General features: G+C 43.0%; 1 protein-coding gene across 1 annotated transcript in view; it reads right to left on the minus strand.

The window, feature by feature from the left end:
* atr (ATR serine/threonine kinase) overlaps nt 1-20,650 on the minus strand; it is a 33,101-nt gene that overhangs the window by 5,383 nt on the left and 7,068 nt on the right. The window contains exons 11-39 of the mRNA XM_061843127.1: nt 19,859-20,100; nt 19,125-19,324; nt 18,941-19,041; nt 17,815-17,986; nt 17,574-17,729; nt 16,486-16,680; nt 15,196-15,381; nt 15,033-15,128; nt 14,318-14,448; nt 13,284-13,427; nt 13,112-13,205; nt 12,400-12,525; nt 12,059-12,265; nt 10,863-10,976; nt 10,677-10,792; nt 10,405-10,525; nt 9,543-9,680; nt 8,686-8,845; nt 8,413-8,579; nt 7,170-7,334; nt 6,580-6,671; nt 5,585-5,676; nt 4,882-5,059; nt 4,215-4,400; nt 3,969-4,128; nt 3,335-3,514; nt 2,466-2,608; nt 1,763-1,860; nt 1,276-1,505 (exon numbers count right to left, since the gene is read on the minus strand). Of these exons, the coding sequence (XP_061699111.1) occupies nt 1,276-1,505; nt 1,763-1,860; nt 2,466-2,608; nt 3,335-3,514; nt 3,969-4,128; nt 4,215-4,400; nt 4,882-5,059; nt 5,585-5,676; nt 6,580-6,671; nt 7,170-7,334; nt 8,413-8,579; nt 8,686-8,845; nt 9,543-9,680; nt 10,405-10,525; nt 10,677-10,792; nt 10,863-10,976; nt 12,059-12,265; nt 12,400-12,525; nt 13,112-13,205; nt 13,284-13,427; nt 14,318-14,448; nt 15,033-15,128; nt 15,196-15,381; nt 16,486-16,680; nt 17,574-17,729; nt 17,815-17,986; nt 18,941-19,041; nt 19,125-19,324; nt 19,859-20,100 (4,390 nt within the window). The remainder of the gene's footprint in view (nt 1-1,275; nt 1,506-1,762; nt 1,861-2,465; nt 2,609-3,334; nt 3,515-3,968; nt 4,129-4,214; nt 4,401-4,881; nt 5,060-5,584; nt 5,677-6,579; nt 6,672-7,169; nt 7,335-8,412; nt 8,580-8,685; nt 8,846-9,542; nt 9,681-10,404; nt 10,526-10,676; nt 10,793-10,862; nt 10,977-12,058; nt 12,266-12,399; nt 12,526-13,111; nt 13,206-13,283; nt 13,428-14,317; nt 14,449-15,032; nt 15,129-15,195; nt 15,382-16,485; nt 16,681-17,573; nt 17,730-17,814; nt 17,987-18,940; nt 19,042-19,124; nt 19,325-19,858; nt 20,101-20,650) is intronic.

The following is a 20,650-nucleotide window of genomic DNA, read 5'->3' on the forward strand; positions in this document are numbered from 1 at the left end:
ACAATATAATTCAGATACATGACTAATTGGAAGGTATTTAGCTTATTAGCTAAAGTGTGCTCTTACATAAACAAGCTACCAAGCCCCAAGACGGCACCAGAAGGAAGACTGCGTGGGGGGTGGGGTGGTTTAAGGAACATTATCATTATGATCATCATCATCATTCTCATCATAAGTATACAGTACAGCATAATTCACATACGTCTAATCGCAAAGTATCTAGCTTATTAGCTAAAGTGTGCTCCTTCATAAACAAGCTAGCAAGCACCAAGATGGCACCAGAAGGAATACTGGGGAGGGGGGGGGAACATTATCATTCATCATCAGTATACAGTACAATATAATTCAGATACATGGCTAATTGGAAAGTATTTAGCTCATTAGCTAAATTGTGCTCCTTCATAAACAAGCTAGCACGCCACGAGATGGCACCAGAAGGAAGACTGGGTGGGGGTGGGGTGGGGCAAGGAACATCATCATCATCATCAGCAGTACAATATAATTCAGATACATGGCTAATCGGAACGTATTTAGCTTATTAGCTAAAGTGTGCAAAGATGGCACCAGACTCTACGAATAGAATAGTCGAATAGGTTAAGTAGTACTTTGTTGGAAGTGATGCGATTGAAGATTTTGTGAAGACCTTGACTTTTGCCAGTCTAAACCAATCGGAATGCATTTCTAAACGTTTTCATTCGTAGGGGACATGGACTGAGCCTTGCCGCAAATCCTACAAATTGAAACATGAGATTTTTACAAAGAAAGACGGTACACTGAGTTTAACGCTAACACTAGCGCCGCGCTGACAGGGCCGGTTAAAAAAAAAAAAAAAAAAACATACCGGTAAAAATCACGGCAGTATCACGCTAGCCCAGCGCTAACAGGGCTGGACCAGTAAAAGTCACTTCCTTGGCACATATATTCCACCGGTCTCACTCTTATTTTTTTCTGTTTGAGTGCCCCCTTGCGGCCGTTAGAAAAAATGCACAAATTAACCGCATCACCGCATAAACCGCAGGGTTGAAAGCGTGTAAAAAAAGTCGCGGCTTATAGGCCGGAAATTACAGTGCATACAAAACAAAATGGTTGTTTTGGGGGTCACAGGTTTTTTTTTTATATATAGGGTTCCAACTATTAATTGTGGCAATTATGAAAACTTTTTGGGGGCAAACTACAGTATTACGTATATCCAAACGTTTGCTATTATAATAGCATTCCATTCTAATATGTTGGTTCACTGTAGCATATTTGCGCGATCACGATGAGGGCGTGCACCTTGGACACGGCCGTCATGAGCCACATGGCCTGCTGCGGGTACGCCAGGAAGACCTTCGCCACGATGGTCATGAGGACGGCGAAGACGTCGTCGCTGGAGTGGCACACGCGGGAGATGAGCTGCGAGAAGGCCGTCAGGAACTGGTAGGGAGCCAGGTTGGCGCAGTGCTCGCCCACCGCCGTGTTGATCTTGGACAGCTCCTGACGCAGCTGCCTGTCGGCCCGCCCCGCTGCCGAAAAACAATAGCTTTTATTTTCAGAAAATTAAAAAAATAATAATAAAATAGGCACTAGGGCGAGGTGAAAAAAAAAAAAGAAAAAAAAAGTAAACTTTCAAATTTTTTTTCCCTTCACTTATAGAAAAACAAATGACAATGACGACACGGGTTAGTGCTTTTGAGAAACATTTTTTTAATGAAATGGTCCTGGAAAAAAAAAAAAGAACAATAATAGCAGATGTGTGTATCTGACATTATCGGCCACCCACCTTTCTCGCACTCGCAAACTTTGGCTCCAAAGTCTAGCCAGAGTGAGAGCATTCGGGGCATGGCCTGGTAGATGAATTGGTTCCCAAACTGCAGCGCTCTGGATGAAAGTAAACAAAATGTCCACCAAGGATTGAAAAAACGTCATGTCGACGACATATGAATCACAAACAATCGCTACATTTGCAAAAACCCCTTAATGGACACCTGGTACAGTTGAATAACTCAAGTTTGGAGAGAGAAATAAAGTACATTATAGTATTTAATATTGTTGTATATAAATAAATGACCGTTAATCAAATATGTCGATCAAAAAGATAAAAAAGCTATTTTATATAGTAGATACAGTAAACAATATATTGACTATTATTCTAAAAAGCAATTTGTACAAAGTAACCCTCCCATTGCCAAACAGCTTTTGCCCTATAGACAGAATAATAGTACTGCACCTCTGCAGTTGGTTCAATTTTCATCAATATTTTATTGAGCTATCCCATCCCCAAATGTGCTTATTTTCACTCAACTTTAATGAATTTAGTACCTTTTTCATTTTAATAGGGACACAGCAACCATTGAGCCGTTGAGTGGTTTTGACATTTCTAAAACTACACAAACTCAGCTTCAAACTTTCAATGGCAATTTTCATTGAGAACGTTTCACTCCCGTATTTTTTGTTTGTTATTATTTTTGCACAATTGCACTTACTTTCCGAAATAGGTGACAATGTATCTGATGAGGTTCCCTTGTCTCTCCAGCTTGCTGTCGGTCACCATGGGCATGACTTTGTCATAGTACTTGGCCAGGTAGAAGTTGCCGTCCTCCCACTCAGGGAGAAGATTGGTCACATCCTTCATTTAAAAAATAAATTCAAAAAAACAAAATCATCAGTAAAAAGCTTGGAAAAAGATGGAAAAGCCTCGGACACAGGTGTCAAACTCAAGGCCCGGGGGCCAGATCTGGCCTGCCAAATGATTTGAAGTGGCCCGCGAAGTGTTAATTTCCATGATTCTTGAAGAATCTGCACCAAAATTTCATCCATCCATCCATTTTCTTTGCCGCTTATCCTCACAAGGGTTACAGGGAGTGTTGGAGCCTATCCCAGGAGGCAGGGTACACCCTGAACTGGTTGCCAGCCAATCGCAGGGCACATGGAGACAAACAGCCGCACTCACAATCACACCCAGGGGCAATTTAGAGTGTCCAATTCATGTTGCACGTTTTTGGGATGTGGGAGGAAACCGGAGTGCCCACACAGGCACGGGGAGAACATGCAAACTCCACACAGGTGGGTCTGGGATTGAACCCGGGACCTCAAAACTGGGAGGCCAACGCTTTACCAGCTGATCCACCGTGCCGCCACCAAAACGTCGAATTGTTATATATTGTCAGTGATAACGTTGAGATATCACATTTCTGATTCCAAAAGTAGTTCATAAATTGATGATGTAAGTATGATGACATTCATGGTGGAATTTTTATTTATCTTGGTCTTATCTATTTTTTTCCCCTCAATATCGCGAAAACCATCCGATCAGGGGTGTGTAGACTTTGTATATCCGCAAATGAACGGCGACCTTGTACGTCTTCATGATGGCGTTGGACTCGAAGTTGGCCGTCTCCTCCATGAAGCGGCCCACCAGCAGCATGGCTCGGCCTTTGGTCTGCAGGTCGCGAGGGTCCGACGGGGGCCGCTCGTCGGGGAAGCACTGGGCCACGCCCTTCTGCAGCACGATCAGCGCCTGGTGGACGTCGCCCTGATCGCCGCGCACGAAAAAAAAAAAAATGCAACATTTTTGTAATCTTGTTGAACCTGTTTGACATAATTTAGACTATACAGCACTGGTGTCAAACTCAAGGCCCGGGGGGCCACAGCCGTCCCGCCACATGATTTTCTGTGGCCCGCGAAGGCAAATCACGTATCTCAACTTCCGTGATTCTTGTTCAAATCTGTACGAAAATTTCAAATTGTCATATCATAATTCATAATGTAGAAGTATTGCATGCGTTTTTACATTAACAAACCCATTACCATTGATTTCTGATTCCAAAAGTAATTCATAAATTTCACGTGTCAATATGATGATAAACGATTTTTATGGTTTCACATTCATAACGTCCCTCAGAGGGAAACCGGAACTACAACGTGGCCCGCGACAAAAATGAGTTTGACACCCCTGCTGTGGATCTCTACTGACGGGCTCATCCTACCTTGGACCAAAGCCACTTGGCCTTCTCTGTGAGCAGCTCAGCCAGGTGCGTGTTCTCCGCGTTGAGGAGCGCGTTGAAGGCCGTCTGGTGATGTCCGGCCTTCCTGGCCACCCGGGCGCTCTGCAGCCAGCACTCGCCCACCAGCTTCTGGCTCGTAGGCCTGGAAAGGTCAAAGGCCGTGAGCGCTAGTTTAAGCGAGGCCACAGGCTTTTATAGTCAAAGTAAATACACGTCGCGCGTTCTTACTTCGACTGCAGGCTGAGCAGGGCGCGGCGGAGGGCCAGGATGGGTTCTTTGGCCCGGAAGGAGTTCTGGGTCATCTCCAGCCGATCCGACCAATGGGCGGGGAGTTGTCTGAGGCCAGGGGCGGAGCCTCCCTCCCGCTCCTGAAGCTCAGTGAACGTGTGCTCCAACTCGCTCAGCATGTGCAGCCTGATATCAGAGAAACAGTTTACAAAAAAAAAATCTGGGAAAAATACAGTGCACTCGGAAAATATGTACATCACTTTTTTTTATCAGCCTTATTAGCATTATTTTCATTTTTTTTTTTTTTAATAACTTTTAAGGGAAAAAAAAAGCTTTTTCATGTCACTGTAAAGTGCATTATTATGAGCTACTTTTTTTTTCTATTTTCAATCATTTTGGAAAAAAAAATCTGGTCACTAAGAGGGGTTGTGTATATAACTTTGAGGGGGGAAAAAAATGAATTTAAACCTTATTAGAATAAGGCTGTAAAATTAAAAGTGGAAAATAAATTCAAATAAATTTTAAAAAATACTTCCATGTTGTCATGATGGTGTGTTGTGGATAGAATTCTGAGCAAATATGATTTTAATCTAAATTGTGATATGGCTGTAAAGCAAAATGTGAATTACAAATGCAGTACATAAAAAAAAAAAATATGTCCATTGACCTGATGATGTACTCGTATCCCCTCTGGTAGGTACCGCACTCGTAGCTGGCGGCAGACAACGGGACCACCTGCTCTTTTCGGACCATCTTCAGCTCCTGGAAGAAGGCGGCGCTATCCTGCTTCTTGGCTGCCAGCAGCAGCTGACCCAGTCGAATTCCCCACGTGCTGGACTGGAGGTCTGGAAGCGCATTTGGCAACCAGATTCATTTTTCGGCGCTGCGCACGAGCGGACTTCCGTCGCGTACATCGCGAACGGATCACAGTAGGTAACGGATCGCGAGAGGAACCACGTTTTGTGTACTCCGTAGACCAGAACAGTGCTGCTCGGCTTCTGACTGACGGACGTCACACGCTTGCACAATGCTTTGAAATTACGTGCTACCAATATAACACCCCTCCCCCGCAAAATAAAAAGCATTTTAGCATTAGCATTTTAACAGCTAAACAGTATCATTCAAATACAAATAAATATAAATTAATCAAAAAAAAATTTTGTAAAATAAAAGATTACTGATACATATTTAAAACAAAGTAAAAACGGTATTGATGATTTTACCCCCAAAAATTTTGTTCTTAGAAATGCATAAATCTTTTTTAAAGGTTTTATTAAAATAAAATAATTTTTAGAGCCCTAACAATTAATCGGCTATTTAATGGGAAAATATTAGCCCCCCCCCCTTTTTTTTTTTATTTATACCATTACCTGAAGTCAAATAGTCCTCCAGCAGGTCCCATTTGCCAAGCTTCCAGGCGGCCTCCACCCGGTAGGCGTTCAGCTCCGAGGTCCACTGCTGCCTAAACTCGGTAAACAAATGCAGTGGTGCTCAACTCGTGGCTGGTGGAACTCTAGCGATCGGCTTGTGGCAGAATGTCAAACTCGTTTGAAACGGCACCGTCCGGCACAGGAAGAAAAAAAGACTAGACTTGCGTGGTCCTGATGCAATTGTCTAAACCAGCGGTGTCAAACTCGTTTCTATCGCGGGCCACATTGTAGTTATGGTTTCTGTCAAAATCATGTTTACACATTAAAATTTGTCAACTAGTTTTGGAATCAGAAATCAAGGGTAATCGTTTTTTCAACTATTGTTGATGTTTGGTAACAAAAACGCTTGCAACAACTCAAAGTCATCATTCATGATATGGCAATTTGAAATTGTGGTCCAGATTCGAACAAAAATCATGGAAATTGATACACGTGATTTGCCTTCGCGGGCCACATAAAATCATGGGGCGGGCCGGATCTGGCCCCCCGGGCTTTGAGTTCGACACCTGTGGTCTAAACAGCCAGTATATATTTTAAATATGACAAGTATATAAAAACTATACAATAATAATGGACAACTGGTGGTCACTTAGAGAGGCCCCTATATTTAATTGTTAAAAAAAAAAAAAAAGTGTCCTCCATCATGATTGCGAAGTTTTAAGTTATAATAATACCATTTACCGCGAGGTACCAGACATTGCTCATCCAACCAGAAGAACCAGATCTCCATTAGAGTGGTGATGCCGTGATGAAAACTCCAAGGGTGGGTGTGTAGACAAAAAACATGACCCCTGCCATCATTTAAGTTGCCCGATAATAATGTTGACATTTGATGATGAGTTTAAGGACGTTCACGACTGCGGTCCCACGCAAGATTGTCCGACGCAATTTTAATGAAAGCCAACACAGCCAACAGCTAAAGTAAAAGCACGTACTTGTCGGCCAGCACTCCGTTAATTTGCGTGATGACTGTGGACAGCTGGCCCAGGCCCAAGCGAGACGTCATCACGCCGTGATAGTGGCCAATCTAGACAACGACAGATTAATGCAATTTTTGGAGACGCGGCGTGTGAATGCCAAAGAGCTGACACGGAGTTCAAATGCTGTGGAATTCTTTGTATTGTTGAAATATAGAACGTGAGGCTTGAAATTGGGATTGAGTTTGAAATTGTTTGAATCGGCCGAGACGTGGAAAGACTTTGTTAAAAAAAAAAAAAAAAAAAAAAAGAAGTAAAATGTCTACAATGATTTGGAAACATCGACGTGTAAAATGTGGAATACTGAAAAATGTGGGAATTTAGGGAATGTGAAAATTTGTTCCCAAATTGGGTTAAAAATAGTCGAAAGGGTTTAAATGGATGAAGAAATGTGGAAGGAGTACAAACGTGAAAATTGGCGTGGTAAGAAAAGTTTAGTTTTGATGCAGAACAACATACAGAGCATTTGCTTCAGCATTCACACAATAATAATAATAATAATAAAAAGATCTTTTTGAATTAAATAGGATGGCGAAGTTGTCCGGTACCTGGTCCGACTCGAGCTGTATGGCGCGGTCGTAGCACGCGGTCGCATCCTGCAGGAGGCCGATGCTCTCGTGCTCCAGGATTTGTTCCCGTAGCGACGGCTCCTCCCGCCTCAGGGCGTTCACCCCCCTCACGCCGTCGGGCTCGTGCATGGCGGCGTACAAAGTCTGCACACAGAAGTTAATTTTTTTTAAAGCTAAAATGCTAACTTTAACCTATTTTCATCGTGAACTACATGATAATTCTGATTGCCTTCAGTGCTCCAGTTATAAATCCCGATTAATCGATGTATATAAATACCCATTATATATTTGATGCCCCTTGAAAAAAAAATAATATTATAGCACAGTGATGTTAACTACATAATGTCACACTGGCTGACAATATTAAAAGTACTTTGTAAGGAATCCAACTTCTGATCATTTTTAAGGACTACACAAATGTATTTTAATGTTGGCCATTGTGGTGTTACATTTGTTGTAGTTACATGTTACATACTGTACATACATTACTTCCCCCTCTCCCCTCCCCCCAGGTGGTACAGTGATGCCTCGGTTCTCGACCACAATCCGTTCCAGAAAACGGTTCGAGAAGTGATGTGTTCGAAATCCAAATCGATGTTTTCCATTACAATGTATGGAAAAAGAAATAATGCGTTCAAAGCCCAAGAAATTGGGCTTTCTCAAGCATTTTTCAAAAGTAGAAATACATGTATAGTTTAAATACTTTATATAATAAAATAATTTAAGAAATATACTTGTTTTTTTTTCTTAAAACGTATGCTGTAGTAGTAGAGTAAGCTAGGCTGGGAGTGGATTGCCGTATCTGTAGCGACTCGGCCCCCGGCCTTGTAAACTTTTCTTTAGTAACAAAAATGCAGAATAACTATAAACAAGCAATTTGCCTTCTTTGGAGCCATGATTGGTGGTTAATACGGTCGTCCTCCATAAGAAGAAAAACAACAGTCACTACCGGGACACGTCTGTGTACAGAGGCTACGTTGTACACAATAACAAAAGCGCAGCGGTTGTCATTAACATAGCGCATTATGTTATTTCCGTGTTTTGTCGGGGGCGTTTGAGTACAGATTTTCTTTCGAAAAAAGAAGCAAAAAAAAAACCCCTCAAAATTTTCATTAGAAAATCGATTTGTTCGAAAACAGGGACGTTCGAGAACCGAGGCTTCACTGTGCTCGGTGTGATCCGTTTGAGAATCACTGCTTTAATGCTGCCACCCCGTTGTCACCTGCAGGAAGGTGAGGTGGTCCTGGATGTCCTCTTTGTTCTCCAGGATGTAAGCTTCAAAGTGCATGAGCGCCCGCGTGTAGGCCTTGGAGCGGAGCGACGCCTTGGCCATGACATCCTGCGGGATGCCCTTGAGGAAGGCCACCACGCGCTGGTACTCGCCACTTTCTGCAACAACCCACCCAGGTTGACGATAACTGGGATAGGCTCCAGCACTCCCGTGACACTTGTGAGGATAAGTGGCTCACAAAATGGATGGATGGCATTGCGGTACCATTGTGTTTGGGCCTGGCGTAGAGGATGTGGCGGCTCCACTGGGTGAGGTGAGCCAGCATGCTGAACACCGTCTGCGTGCTGAGCTGCGATCGGCTGGAAACCGTCTCCTGGACGCGCCCCTCGCTCTCCGTCAGCACAGCCATCATCTCCTCCGTCACCTGGAGGAAAATACACATACAGATTCAAGTTTAATTTCTTCAGTCACCACGCACGTCACTCAAAATCATTGATAGCTCAAGTCTACTTTTCCCATTGGAATGAATGGAAAAGCCATTAATCCGTTCCAGCAGGGCTCCGACTCGCGCTCCAGATCGCCAATCGCAATTCGTATTGACCAATGAATGCCGAATCAATTTGCTACTCTTTTGTTACCCCTAAACAATAAGCCAACAAATGAAAAATGTCATTTCAGTATAAATGAAAACAACATCTTTTGAACGTGAAAGAGTACATTTTGTCACGTCGCATCTCCCTCCAGAAAAAAAAGTTATATTTTTAGTTTAAAATAGCATATGGAGAGGAAAACACTTACAGTAATTTCCATAAAACCCAAAATATTGAGGCGATCATTCTCATACTTTCAGTGGTTAAAGTGGGGATAAATACAATTACCCACATAAATATTGTAAACGATTGATCAGAGTTTTGTGACATTAAGCGCCGTTGGGCGTTTTTTTTTTTTTTTTTTTTTGCTACAGTGAACATATCGAGAGGAGTTTCCAAAAGGAAATTTTAAGATTGGGCTGCCTTCAAAAAAAAAACAAGGGTACAAGTTACAACAGACTTGGCAATTTTTTTTTTTTATATTAATTTCAACTTTTGTATTTGCTTTGTAGGCGGTTACCAAGCGCTCACCTCTTTCTGCTCGGCCGGCGTGCAGCCCAGCAGCATGTAGAGCAGCACGTGAGGCAGCAGGTAGATGGTCACCTTGTAGTCGTGCTTCACGATGAAACTGCAGCAGGTGAACACACGGCTGGCCAGCTCGTGACGCACCTGCATTACAGAAAAGAGAAAAAAAAAAAACAAATAAACAAAAGCAAAAAAAAAAAAAAAAAAACATTCAAAATTATAATTATTTGATGACATTATACTATTGTAAAATATGGAGTAAAATATTAAGTCCTAAATTTCCAGGATGTCATTTTCAGTGTGCCAGCGTGTGAATCTCAAGCTGATGTGATATACAAAAGATCAAATATGGAAAAATACAGCGAGCTCTGGGCAAGAAAGCTTTTTTTTTTTTTTTTTTTTAAAACAAAAAATTGTTACATCACCCTAAATTTATTGTATAATTGAATCATGATGAACGTCAATGATGAATCAGTCGAGTATGTAAATTTAGCACCGTTACCATAAAATTTCTCTTTGGTTCATTGGAAAAACAAAACAAAAATTTTGAGACCCCCCCCCAAAAAAAAAAAAAGTTACAAAAAAGAAATGGCATCCTGCATTGTTTCTTGGATTTGATAACCTGCACATTTAATTTTATTCAAATTTCTTTTATTTCATCTAGATTTAATGAATTATTATATCATATGATAAACTCAAATGATGGATTAGCAATGAATGTGTGCAAATTTACCACACCAAAAATCAACAATTCCAAGATAAAAAAAAAAAATGCACCAGTTTTTTTGTGTTCTACTATCTAACAACAAAAAAAAAAAGAAAGAAAGTACGACAACCTCTCGTGATTAAGAAAGCAACACGGACTCACTTTGCTGATGAGGTACGCGGCCCACGTGGCGGCCCAGTCGGAGAACTTGCTTCCCCGGTTGCTGAGGTAGACGGGCTTCTTCAGGTCGGACCACTTCACCTCCTTCTGGCTGCTCTTGTACCTGCAACGTGGAGAGACGAGGATGAGGAAGCAGTGGGGGAATAAACAAAAACGTTCCCACAGGTTAGCGATTAGATTATGGCACATTCCGAGTTCCACATGCATTTGTTTTCAGTCGCCGGCGTAGGAACGGAACTTCGCCCTCGTCGTACCTGCTGCTGAGGTGAGGCTCCAGTATCTCCTGGACGTGCTCGGGGAACCTCCTCCACAGTCGGCGTCCGGGAGAATCCACCCGACCCTCGCGGCACTCGAAGATGGAGAGGAGTTCCTACGGAAGTGCACACGTGAATTGAAACAAACAAGCAAAAGCAATTATTCCTCGTGTACCGTGGGCAGACCTGTATGGCGTAAGCAGCCGAGTCCTGGGCTCGGACGTTGTCGGCGTAAGCCAGAAAAGTTCGGGTCAGTTCAGTCAGCAGGTCATGGGCGAAGTTGGGGTCGTCCACGCCGCTCTGTTTAAAATCAAAACGCGGCATTCAATTGAAAGTAGGTATTAAGGAGCCCTCACGCGGCCCTCGCTTAAGTACGAGACCTGGAATTTGACCAAACGGCTGCCCCAACACAAAATGACCGACTTCCTGCTCAATTTTGGGCATCGGATCCACGAGGTTTTTCATGCGTAGCATCCAAATATACCAAAATATACACAATATCGTGTGCATCAGTCAAACTGGTACTGTGGGATAATTTTTTTTTTTTTTTTTTTACATCTTGAACAGAATCCACAAAAATGAATCAAACTTTAAGGTTTTATATTGACGTGTTTTTTCTATACCATGCTCGACCCATATTAGACACCAAAGGCAAATAAACCTTCACAGTTTAGTGTCGGTCGCCTTTCTGCAAGTGGTGGGCTGAAACTTCGAGGATTTGGATGGTTTTAATTTTAGGTCTCTAAACGATTAACAAAATAGTTGATTTTGATAATTGATAAATTGTTGATCTATTGATTATTTGTTGCACATGCTTGTAATTGCGGCTCATTTGGGTGATTCTCTCGTCGTAGTTTGTCACAGTACAACCTGCACAAACCTGTTGATCCAAACCAAAATTGCTGACTCAGCATGAGTCCGAAAGACTTTTGTGCCTCCTGTGATGACAGACATCCATTCATCCATCCATTTTCTTTGGCGCTTATCCTCATGAGGGTCACGGGGAGTGCTGGAGCCTATCCCAGCTGTCAACGGACAGAAGACGGGGCACACCCTAAACTGGTCACCGACCGACCGCAGGGCACATCGAGACAAACAGCCGCGCTCACTATCACACCCAGGGGCAATTAATGTTGCATGTTTTTGGGATGCGGGAGGAAACGGGAGTGCCCGGAGAAAAGCCACGCGGGCACGGGGAGAACATGCAAACTCCGCACAGGCGGGGCCGAGATCGAACCCGGGTCCTCAGAACTGTGAGGCCAACGCTTTACCGGCGGACCCACCGTGCCGCCGCACGACAGACACGTCAACCCAATTTTACGTCGATCGGCAAAACTTGTGGTATTTTTTTTTTTTTTACCCCCTTTCTTTATTTTACATACCACAAAGGTGTTTCGGTCGCCGTGGGCGTGCGCCGGCGACAGGTCCAGCCGTCCCGGGTCCACGGCGCCCAGCTCGCCGAGACACTCGCCGCACAGGAGTCGGGCCTCGGGTGACGAATCCTGGCAGCCCTTGAGCAGCACCGACACCAGGCTGGAGATGACCGGCTCCACAGACTCGCTGGCGCACACCTGCCGCAGCAGCCACTCCTGCAAAAACCCCAACAAAGTTATGGCGCTATATTAATCAAAGGTTTTAAAATTATATGGAGTACCTTGCTACTGTCAAAATTACTCAGACACCCCATCAGATCCCCTTTTATCTCCCGCATCTTTGTGGTCACCTGGTTGCTGTGCATCATGTCTCTGAGGCTGGTCAGCGCGTGTATGCGGACGTCGACGTTCTCGTGCTGAACGGCTCTCATGGACAGCTGCAGCGCAGACGCCAGGTCGCTGTTGCTGGCTGTCAGCTAAGCAAAAAAAAATCAATTAAATAAAATGAAATTTTGCTCCGCTGACAGAACTCCTTCATATTCACTGTTTGACAATAGCAAATTAGCATAATTGGACTTTTAAAAAATAATTATAATTACTAATAATTGCTGCTTTCTGGTGAAATCTTGCTGTGTCTCCGTTTAAGATCTTTTATTGCAAGGGTGTCAAACTCAATTTTGTCGGTGTCTGGGATCGAACCTGGGACCTCAGAACTGTGAGGCCAAGGCTTTACCAGCTGATCCACCGTGTCGCCCCTCATCATATTGACACGTGGAATTTATGAATTTGTTTTGGAATCAGAAACCATTGTTGTTTGCTGACGCAGAAAACGCTTGCAATATCTCAAGGTTATGATTTATGATATGACAATTTGAAATGTTGGTACAGATTTGAACAAAAATCATGATTTGCCTTCGCGGGCCACATAAAATCATGCGGTGGACCGGACACGGCCCCCGGGCCTTGAGTTTGACACCGGTGTTTTATTGCGTTAGCAGTCCTTAGTTGACGACTTCCCCTCAAGTCTCTTGGATTATCCGGACTTAGCAGATTCAATCGGACCTTTTTGTAGTTCTGCAGCACAGTGTGGATGTCTTTGAGCTCGGGATGGTCCGGCAGGAAGTAAATCTCATGGAGGTAGTCGTTGACTTCTTCCCTGCGCGAGATACGGGGGTTTAAAAATAAAAATTAAAAAAACCTCAGAAGAGCAAGTCAACGGTACTCGACGGCTCACCTGTTGTCCAGTATGAGGAAGCGGATGATGGCGGCGGTCTCTTTGGGCTGCAAGGGAACGAGCGGCAGGAGCGCCACGATCACGTGACTCAGCAGGGGGCCCAGATGCGGGGGCTCCACGCTTCTCACAAAACACTCCCACGTTCTGCGGGCGAGCGGCAAAACCATCCACGAGGTAGGCACGATATTTTACCGACAAACTCAATGGCAAGCTCTAATACCAAATGCAAATACTGTACACCTCCTGTATTTTAGTACATCAGCGCAATTTAAAACAGCTACTGTTTACTTCTGTCTTCATTTGTTATTGAATATTTTGCATTTTTTTTCAAATATATATATTTTTTATTTTATTGTCTATCTATACCACAGGTGTCAAACACAAGGCCCAGGGGCCAAATCTGGCCCACCACGTGATTTTATGTGGCCCGCGAAGGCAAATTATGAGTATCAACTTCCATGATTTTTTTTTTTTTAAATCTGTACTAAAGTTTCAAATTGTCACATAATTGATAACATTGAGATATTGCAAGCAATATTCAGTGCCCAAACAACAGCAATAGTTCAAAAAGTCATTACCCTCGGTTTGGGATAACAAAACTAGCTCATAAATTTTATCTGTAAATATGATGACGTGGAAAAATTTTCATGGTTTCACATTCATAATGGCCCTTAGGGAAACTGTAACTACAATGTGGCCCGTGAGAAAAAGTTTCGACACCCCTGATCTATACAGTAAATCCCCACTACACTGCTTTTCATGTTTCACAGTTATGACATTCTGTGTATTTATTTAGTGGCATATCCTGCTTATTTTTGGACTTTGCAGCATTGTTAACATCTGTAACGCGACACAATAGAATCGTCGTAACAACTGGCTCAGTTCAGTTCTGTCACTGTTGTTTGCGATGCTGCCAAACGGATGCTTTGTTCTATGCGTAGTAGATCAAAAGGAGTGTTTTCCACATGCATGGCCGTGATGGAAACTGCGTTTGCGGTTTGGATCCTAACTTTGTACTATGTGCAGGTACTGACTTGCAGCAGAGCAGAGGAAATTCTTCTCGGTAGCGGAGGCTGGTGCGCAGGGTGGTCATCATCTTTACCCGCACCGAGCTGATGTGCTTGGAGCCCATCAGTCGCATCAGAGCCATCACGCTGGTCAGCGCCTACAACACAGGGAATACACACTTACTCCATTCATCCATCCATTTTCTTTGCCGCTTATCCTCACGAGGGTCGCAGGAGTGCTGGAGCCTATCCCGGCTGTCAACGGGCAGGAGTCGGGGTACAACCTGAACTGGTTGCCAGCCAATCGCAGGGCACACCGAGACAAACAGCCGCACTCACGATCGCACCTTGGGGCAATTTAGAGTGTCCAATTCATTTTGCATGTCTTGTGGGATGTGGGAGGAAACCAGAGTGCCTGGAGAAAAGCCACACAGGCGTGGGAAAAACATGCAAACTCCACACAGGTGGGTCCGGTATTGAACCCGGGACTCCCCCCGCCTCAATTCAAAATGGAATAAAGTGGGATCTTGAAGTTTGAATTTTCTGTGGAAAGTATATTATATTATATACCTGGACTTCTTTTGTTGCACCATTTAAGTATTTTGATATTTGTCCAATATCATTTGCTTTCATTTTGTGGCATAAGAATATGTTCACTCACGTTAAAAGTAATGATAACACGTTCCCTTTATTATTTGTGTATTTTATTCAGCTAGTATTTTTCCAATTATGTTTTGCTCACCAGCTTCTTCCTGTCCTTCTCGCCTGCACCGGAGCTGAGCAACTGCATGTTGAAGAAGGCAAGAATTCCCAGCAGCTTTGGCCGAAGGTAGTCCACCTACGGTGAGAGAATGTAATAATAATGATGATAAAATGAAGTCACCGCAATATGTTTGGGTACCAACCATGCGTTCTGGGGTGGCGATGTCACGGGGACCCTGGTAGGGATCGTCGTTTGACGCGAAGGAGGCCAGGATGGCCAGGCCGTTGAAGACCTGCTGGTAGTGCTCGCCCAAGCGCAGCAGCAGCTCGTTGTGAAGGCCCTGGAAGTCTTGGCGCAGGAGCGAGCCCAGCTCGATCTCCGTCTCGCTCTGAAAAATTTGGTCAAACGCAATCACGCGTGACTCCGTCTGCTCAGCTGCAGGAACGGAGGCTTGTTATCATATCACGTATTTATGTATTATTTTCTCATCCTAAAGTCTCCTATTGTATTATTTCCACTACTATAGTAGTTTGTCCTTTTTCTCTTTTGTGTATTTTTTTTTTTAAATTTACATTTTAATGTGTGTGTATTTTTGTTGTCTATATTTTAAACTTTTCCTTATCCAAGCATTTTTAATATTGGTGTATGTTTGTTTCTCCGCTATTAGTTTGTAAGATTTCTTACTTTTGAGTATTATTTTTCTAATATTGTTGAACTTATCGTCTTTTTTTCTCCATTTCTGTATTTTTATGGTCTTATTTTGTTTTCATATCTAAAAAAATATAGATTTTTAATACATCCCTTTTCTTTGTTTATTTTTGTCTGTTTCACAGCATTTCTCTACATTTTATATTTTTACTAATTATTTTAGTACTGTCATCAAAAGGTACTCTTTGATAATATTTTTGTATTTTTTCAAATATTCCTCTTACTCTTCTCAAGTCTTTTTCCTTAATACGCTTGCATTTTTTTTCCGTGCATATTTTTTTAATGATGTTTTTTATTATCTATGTCATGTTTTTGCATTTTTCCAATACACTATTAAAAATACAAAATTTTTTTCCTCAAATTTTGGTGTATTTTACTAATTATCTACCTAATATTTAGGTACTTTTCCTTCATAATAATACTTTTCTGAATATGTTTTGTTTTCCATATTTTATCATCATTTTTCTGTTTTTCAATTATTACAAAATTGTAACTATTATAAAATATGAACGTTTTTGTTTTCTGACAGGTCCAAAAATATCTGTATTCCCCATCAATTTCTCCTCTCTCTTCTCTTATATTTAATATGTTTTTTTTTTATTACTACATTTGTGTCTATTTTTTCCTGATCTTACACATTTGTTTTTCATGTTTGTATGATCACCAAAATTCTCTGTTTCATACACTTTGAGTATTTATGGTTTAAGTTGGTAATTAACGCTTAATTAACCGACTAATAAAACGTTGCTTTTGCGATCAGGACGGCGCGACGTGGTTTTCCGACCTGCAGGTAGTGAAAGGCCCTCTCCAGCTCCTCCTTGGTGCAGGAGCAGACCAGGTGGCTGAAGATGTACTTGAAGTTATTGATCAGGATCTCCCGCCGGTTGGCCTTCAGCTCTTTGGCCAGCGTGCGGATGAGGGCGGAGCCTGTGGCGCTGGCCTTGGCGGCCAAGTAGGGCAACAGCACCTGCAGTGTCCGCTGAAGATCCCCGGATATGCCAAATGCACCGTATACATATTCAATATTTATTCCGTTTCGCTTTAAACTGCATTGAATATGTCAGCTTTACAGATGTCAGGTTTACTCTGCTGGTGCCGTCTGCTATGGTAAGACATTTACAGAGACACCTGACATTATGAGTGAAGTTGATAACAGCCACCTGGTACCAACCCTTATTTCAGATCTATACCTGTTCAAAAGGGGGCGATCCAAACACAATTCATCATTCACAGATTGCTTGACGGGTTGATATTGTTGGAAATTGTTCGATTCATTGTTACGTCATGTATTTGTTTCTATTATGGTAATTTTTTTTTTTTTATTGTTCTCTTCTGGTATTGTTCTCATTCCGAGCGGCTGCATGACCTGGAGCGTGACCCGGTGACACCTTGAGGAGTGACGCACCCCCTTGCTGACTTCAAAGCATTTAGTCCTCATCACCATTGTTGGAAATGTTTACTTTTGTATTCGTGTACGTGTTGGTATTGCCATCTGTTCCTCGATTTCAATTTGTAACCCTTTGTCCTGAGACACTAACAAAAAGAGGGACAGCGGTAAGGTTGACTCAGAACGGGTGATGGAGTAGCAGCGGGTCAGGCAAACCCGTTTCGCCCCACACGGCCCAGATTGAAGAACTTTTCTGTCCCTTCATTTGCATATTTAGTCCAGCGGTTGGATTTAAACCTGACAGAAATGACTGGCAGTTTCATTAACTTCACCAAATACAATTCATAAAACCAAGTGATTTTTCTGGACCACAGACCACTAAAACCCAGTAGCTCGTTTGATGTCGGACCCCCTGACGCGCCATCTGTAAAGCTGACATTTACCAACCAAGTGGTGCTGTACGGCGGCCTGCGTGTAGTACGTACAGAGAGGAAGCGGTGGAGATCTGGGAAGTCGAACGCGTGCGCAATCTGAGCCAGGATGTCGAGCGCGACATCCTTCTGATTGGCCGTCTCGGCGCCCTCGCGCGGCGTCCCGTGCGGGGCCGGGGAGTGACGCGAGTGCAGAGACTCCACCAGGAACTAAAACACGGATCATGGAAGGTGTGAGGCTATATCTCCCTTCGACCCGGCTTGTGCAAGACCTTCACTTCCACTGCTTGTTCACCTGGCAAATGGGGTTCTTGTACTGACTGAAGAGCGTTTGCAGTTTGATCCCTTTGGCGGCCGCCAGGGCTCGGATCTGAGTGTAGGCGGCAACGGACACGGGCGACGACTTGGAAAGCAAGCAGTGGAGCAGGCGCAGGAGGGAGAAGGACACCAAGCTGCCCTGAGAGGCTCTGGGAAAGGGAACGGGGCAACGTGCAGCGGTCAGTTCAACTTCACGCACCATAACGCAACTCAAATCATCTTTGCCTGCTGAAATCAAGGGGAATATCATTAATCAGTTCCAGCTCGACTGCCTCAAACAGGGATTTCCGACCTTTATACACCCAAGGCACTTATTTTACAATTGAAAAATCCCATAGCACACCAACAAAAGTAATTGTCACCAAAAATGGATCAATTAATTACTGTATGTACTTCCTGCCATCTAATAGAAAAGGATTTTTTTTTTGTTCTGTCTGTCGTTGTGCCTCACTGGCATAAATAGATGAATAAAGATACATTATATCTTGGAATAAATGTTTTTTTTTTAGCAATTACATAAAATTGAATAACTTCCCACGGCACACCTGAAGAGCGCTCACGGCACACTAATGTACCCCGGCAAACTGTTTGGGAATCACTGGCCTAAAATAACTCCAATTAATTTTTTTTTATATATATTTTTTCGCTGTGAAAAAAAAAATGCACTTCACAATATTAGGCTGCATAAAAACAGGAATGTGCACATGCAAACACAGAAAATGTGAGTGAAAAACAAACAAACAAAAAGTTCATGATTTTTAATGTCTTCAGAATCAGAATCATATTACAATATAAAATATTCAGTGGGAGGGAAAAATGTGTACCCTTGGGAATTTCTGAAATTATTAAATTAATTGCCTATAAAATGTCATATGATTTTTATCTCAATCACAAGGATAAACTAAGAGTCTCCTTATATTGATACCACACAAACAATTATGTTTTTCTATTTTTAGAGAGCATAACGTAAACATTCACAATACAAGGGGAGGGGGGGGGGGAGTCAACCATTGGATTTAACAACTGATTGACCCTCCTTGGGCGGCAACAAACTCAACCGAACATTTCCCGAAGTTAAAGTTCAGACGTGCGCGCACCCTCACCTGCCAATCTCGCCGGCGGTGAGTATGAGAGTGTGGCGCAGGTCGTCGTCCCTGCTGACTTTGGCGTTGTTGAAGGCCTCTTTGAGTCGGGCGACCAGCAACTGAGTAAAACAAACCCGCGCACACAAAACAAAAACATTGTATTTTCCACAAAGAGGCAACATCCATCATCTGAAGCACTCACCTCGCTGACCGGGCCGTCGTCAGGGGTGCACGTGTTGGGCTCCGTTAGCAGGAAGCGCACCGATCGGCCGAGGTCCTTTCTGACGCCCGGGTCCGAGTCCTCCATGAGCCCGACCAGCGCGTGGAGAAGCTCCCGGGAGTCGTCGCCGCCCGCAGACAGACGGACGTGGCAGCAGAGGTGAGGCAGCGCTTCCAGGAATGCTGTGACGGGGAAACAAAACACGTCGGTGAATCCAGAGAGGAGTCACACCGCACCACTTTTTTGGCATAATTCCCAAAACAACACATTTTCCTCAAAAGTCTACACACAACAACTCATCATGACAATGTGGAAAAACACAGGTGCCATTTTTGGCAATGAATTAAAAATAATAAATAATGTAAAGAAAAGTAACATGCCTTCCACATTTTGTTACAACCTTACTTAAAAAAAATATTTAAATTAAGTTTCTTTCTCAAAATTCAACACATAACATCAATAATCTAAAGGTGAAAAAAAAAATCCAAAAAGGCAGTCAAAAAAAATGTGGAAAACACCACCTTTAGTTTGAAAAAATGTGTAAAATGTATAAAAGAATAAATAAATAAATCAATAAAATTTCAAACAACATGAAGAATTTAAAACATTTTGGAAAAGTATCTTTACTTTAGAGAATTTTTTTTTTAATAGATTTGAGAGTATTTATGGGGTCCAATGTATATGATTAAAAGCTTAGTTTAAAAAAAGTTGAATACCTTGTTTAACGCTACCGGGGGCCTGCGGTGCGAGCAGAGGCAGAAAAGGTTTGACAAAGGACGCCGTCAGAGATGGGGGGGCGCTGCCGGGGTGCTCCGCCGCCAGACAGAGGCGGAGGCAGACGAGCTCTTCCGGACACGGCGCGCCGTCAGCTAGTAGCGAGCACCCCGACTGGATGCAGCTCAGATGGCCCGCGATCCGAGCCAGCTCCGTTTGGACCTTCTCCGAATTATCCTCCAGCCTGGGGGTACACATTAGCACACCCCAAAAAAAAATTATAATATTTGTTATTTTGTGCTTTACTTTATGTACTTTGTACTTGACACGTGTACAATAAATTTTAAGCCACGGATTGTCTACATGATGGGTGTCAAACTCAAGGCCTGGGGGCCAGATGCGGCCAGCCACGTCATTTTCCGTGGTCCACGAAGCCAAATCATATGCATCAAGTTTCATGATTTTTGTTCAAATCTGGGCCAAAATTTCAAATTGTCACATCATAAATGATGACATTGAGATATTGCAAGCATTTTTATGTGACCAAACATCAACAATAGTTGAAAAACCCATTACCCTTGATTTGTGATTCCAAAACTAGTTCCGGGAAATTTAATTTGTAAATATGATGGATCAATGAAAGATTTTGATGGTTTCAGTCATAACGGCCCTATGACAGAAACCATAACTACAATATGGGTCGCAATAAAAATGAGTTTGACACGCCTGGTCGCCCTCCCGAAACCAACGGCGCTGTTGGCTGAAATGGGACCATGTGGGACGCACCAAGGTGG

Source organism: Syngnathoides biaculeatus, chromosome 15 (genome assembly GCF_019802595.1).
Source record: "Syngnathoides biaculeatus isolate LvHL_M chromosome 15, ASM1980259v1, whole genome shotgun sequence".
Classification (NCBI taxonomy): domain Eukaryota; kingdom Metazoa; phylum Chordata; class Actinopteri; order Syngnathiformes; family Syngnathidae; genus Syngnathoides; species Syngnathoides biaculeatus.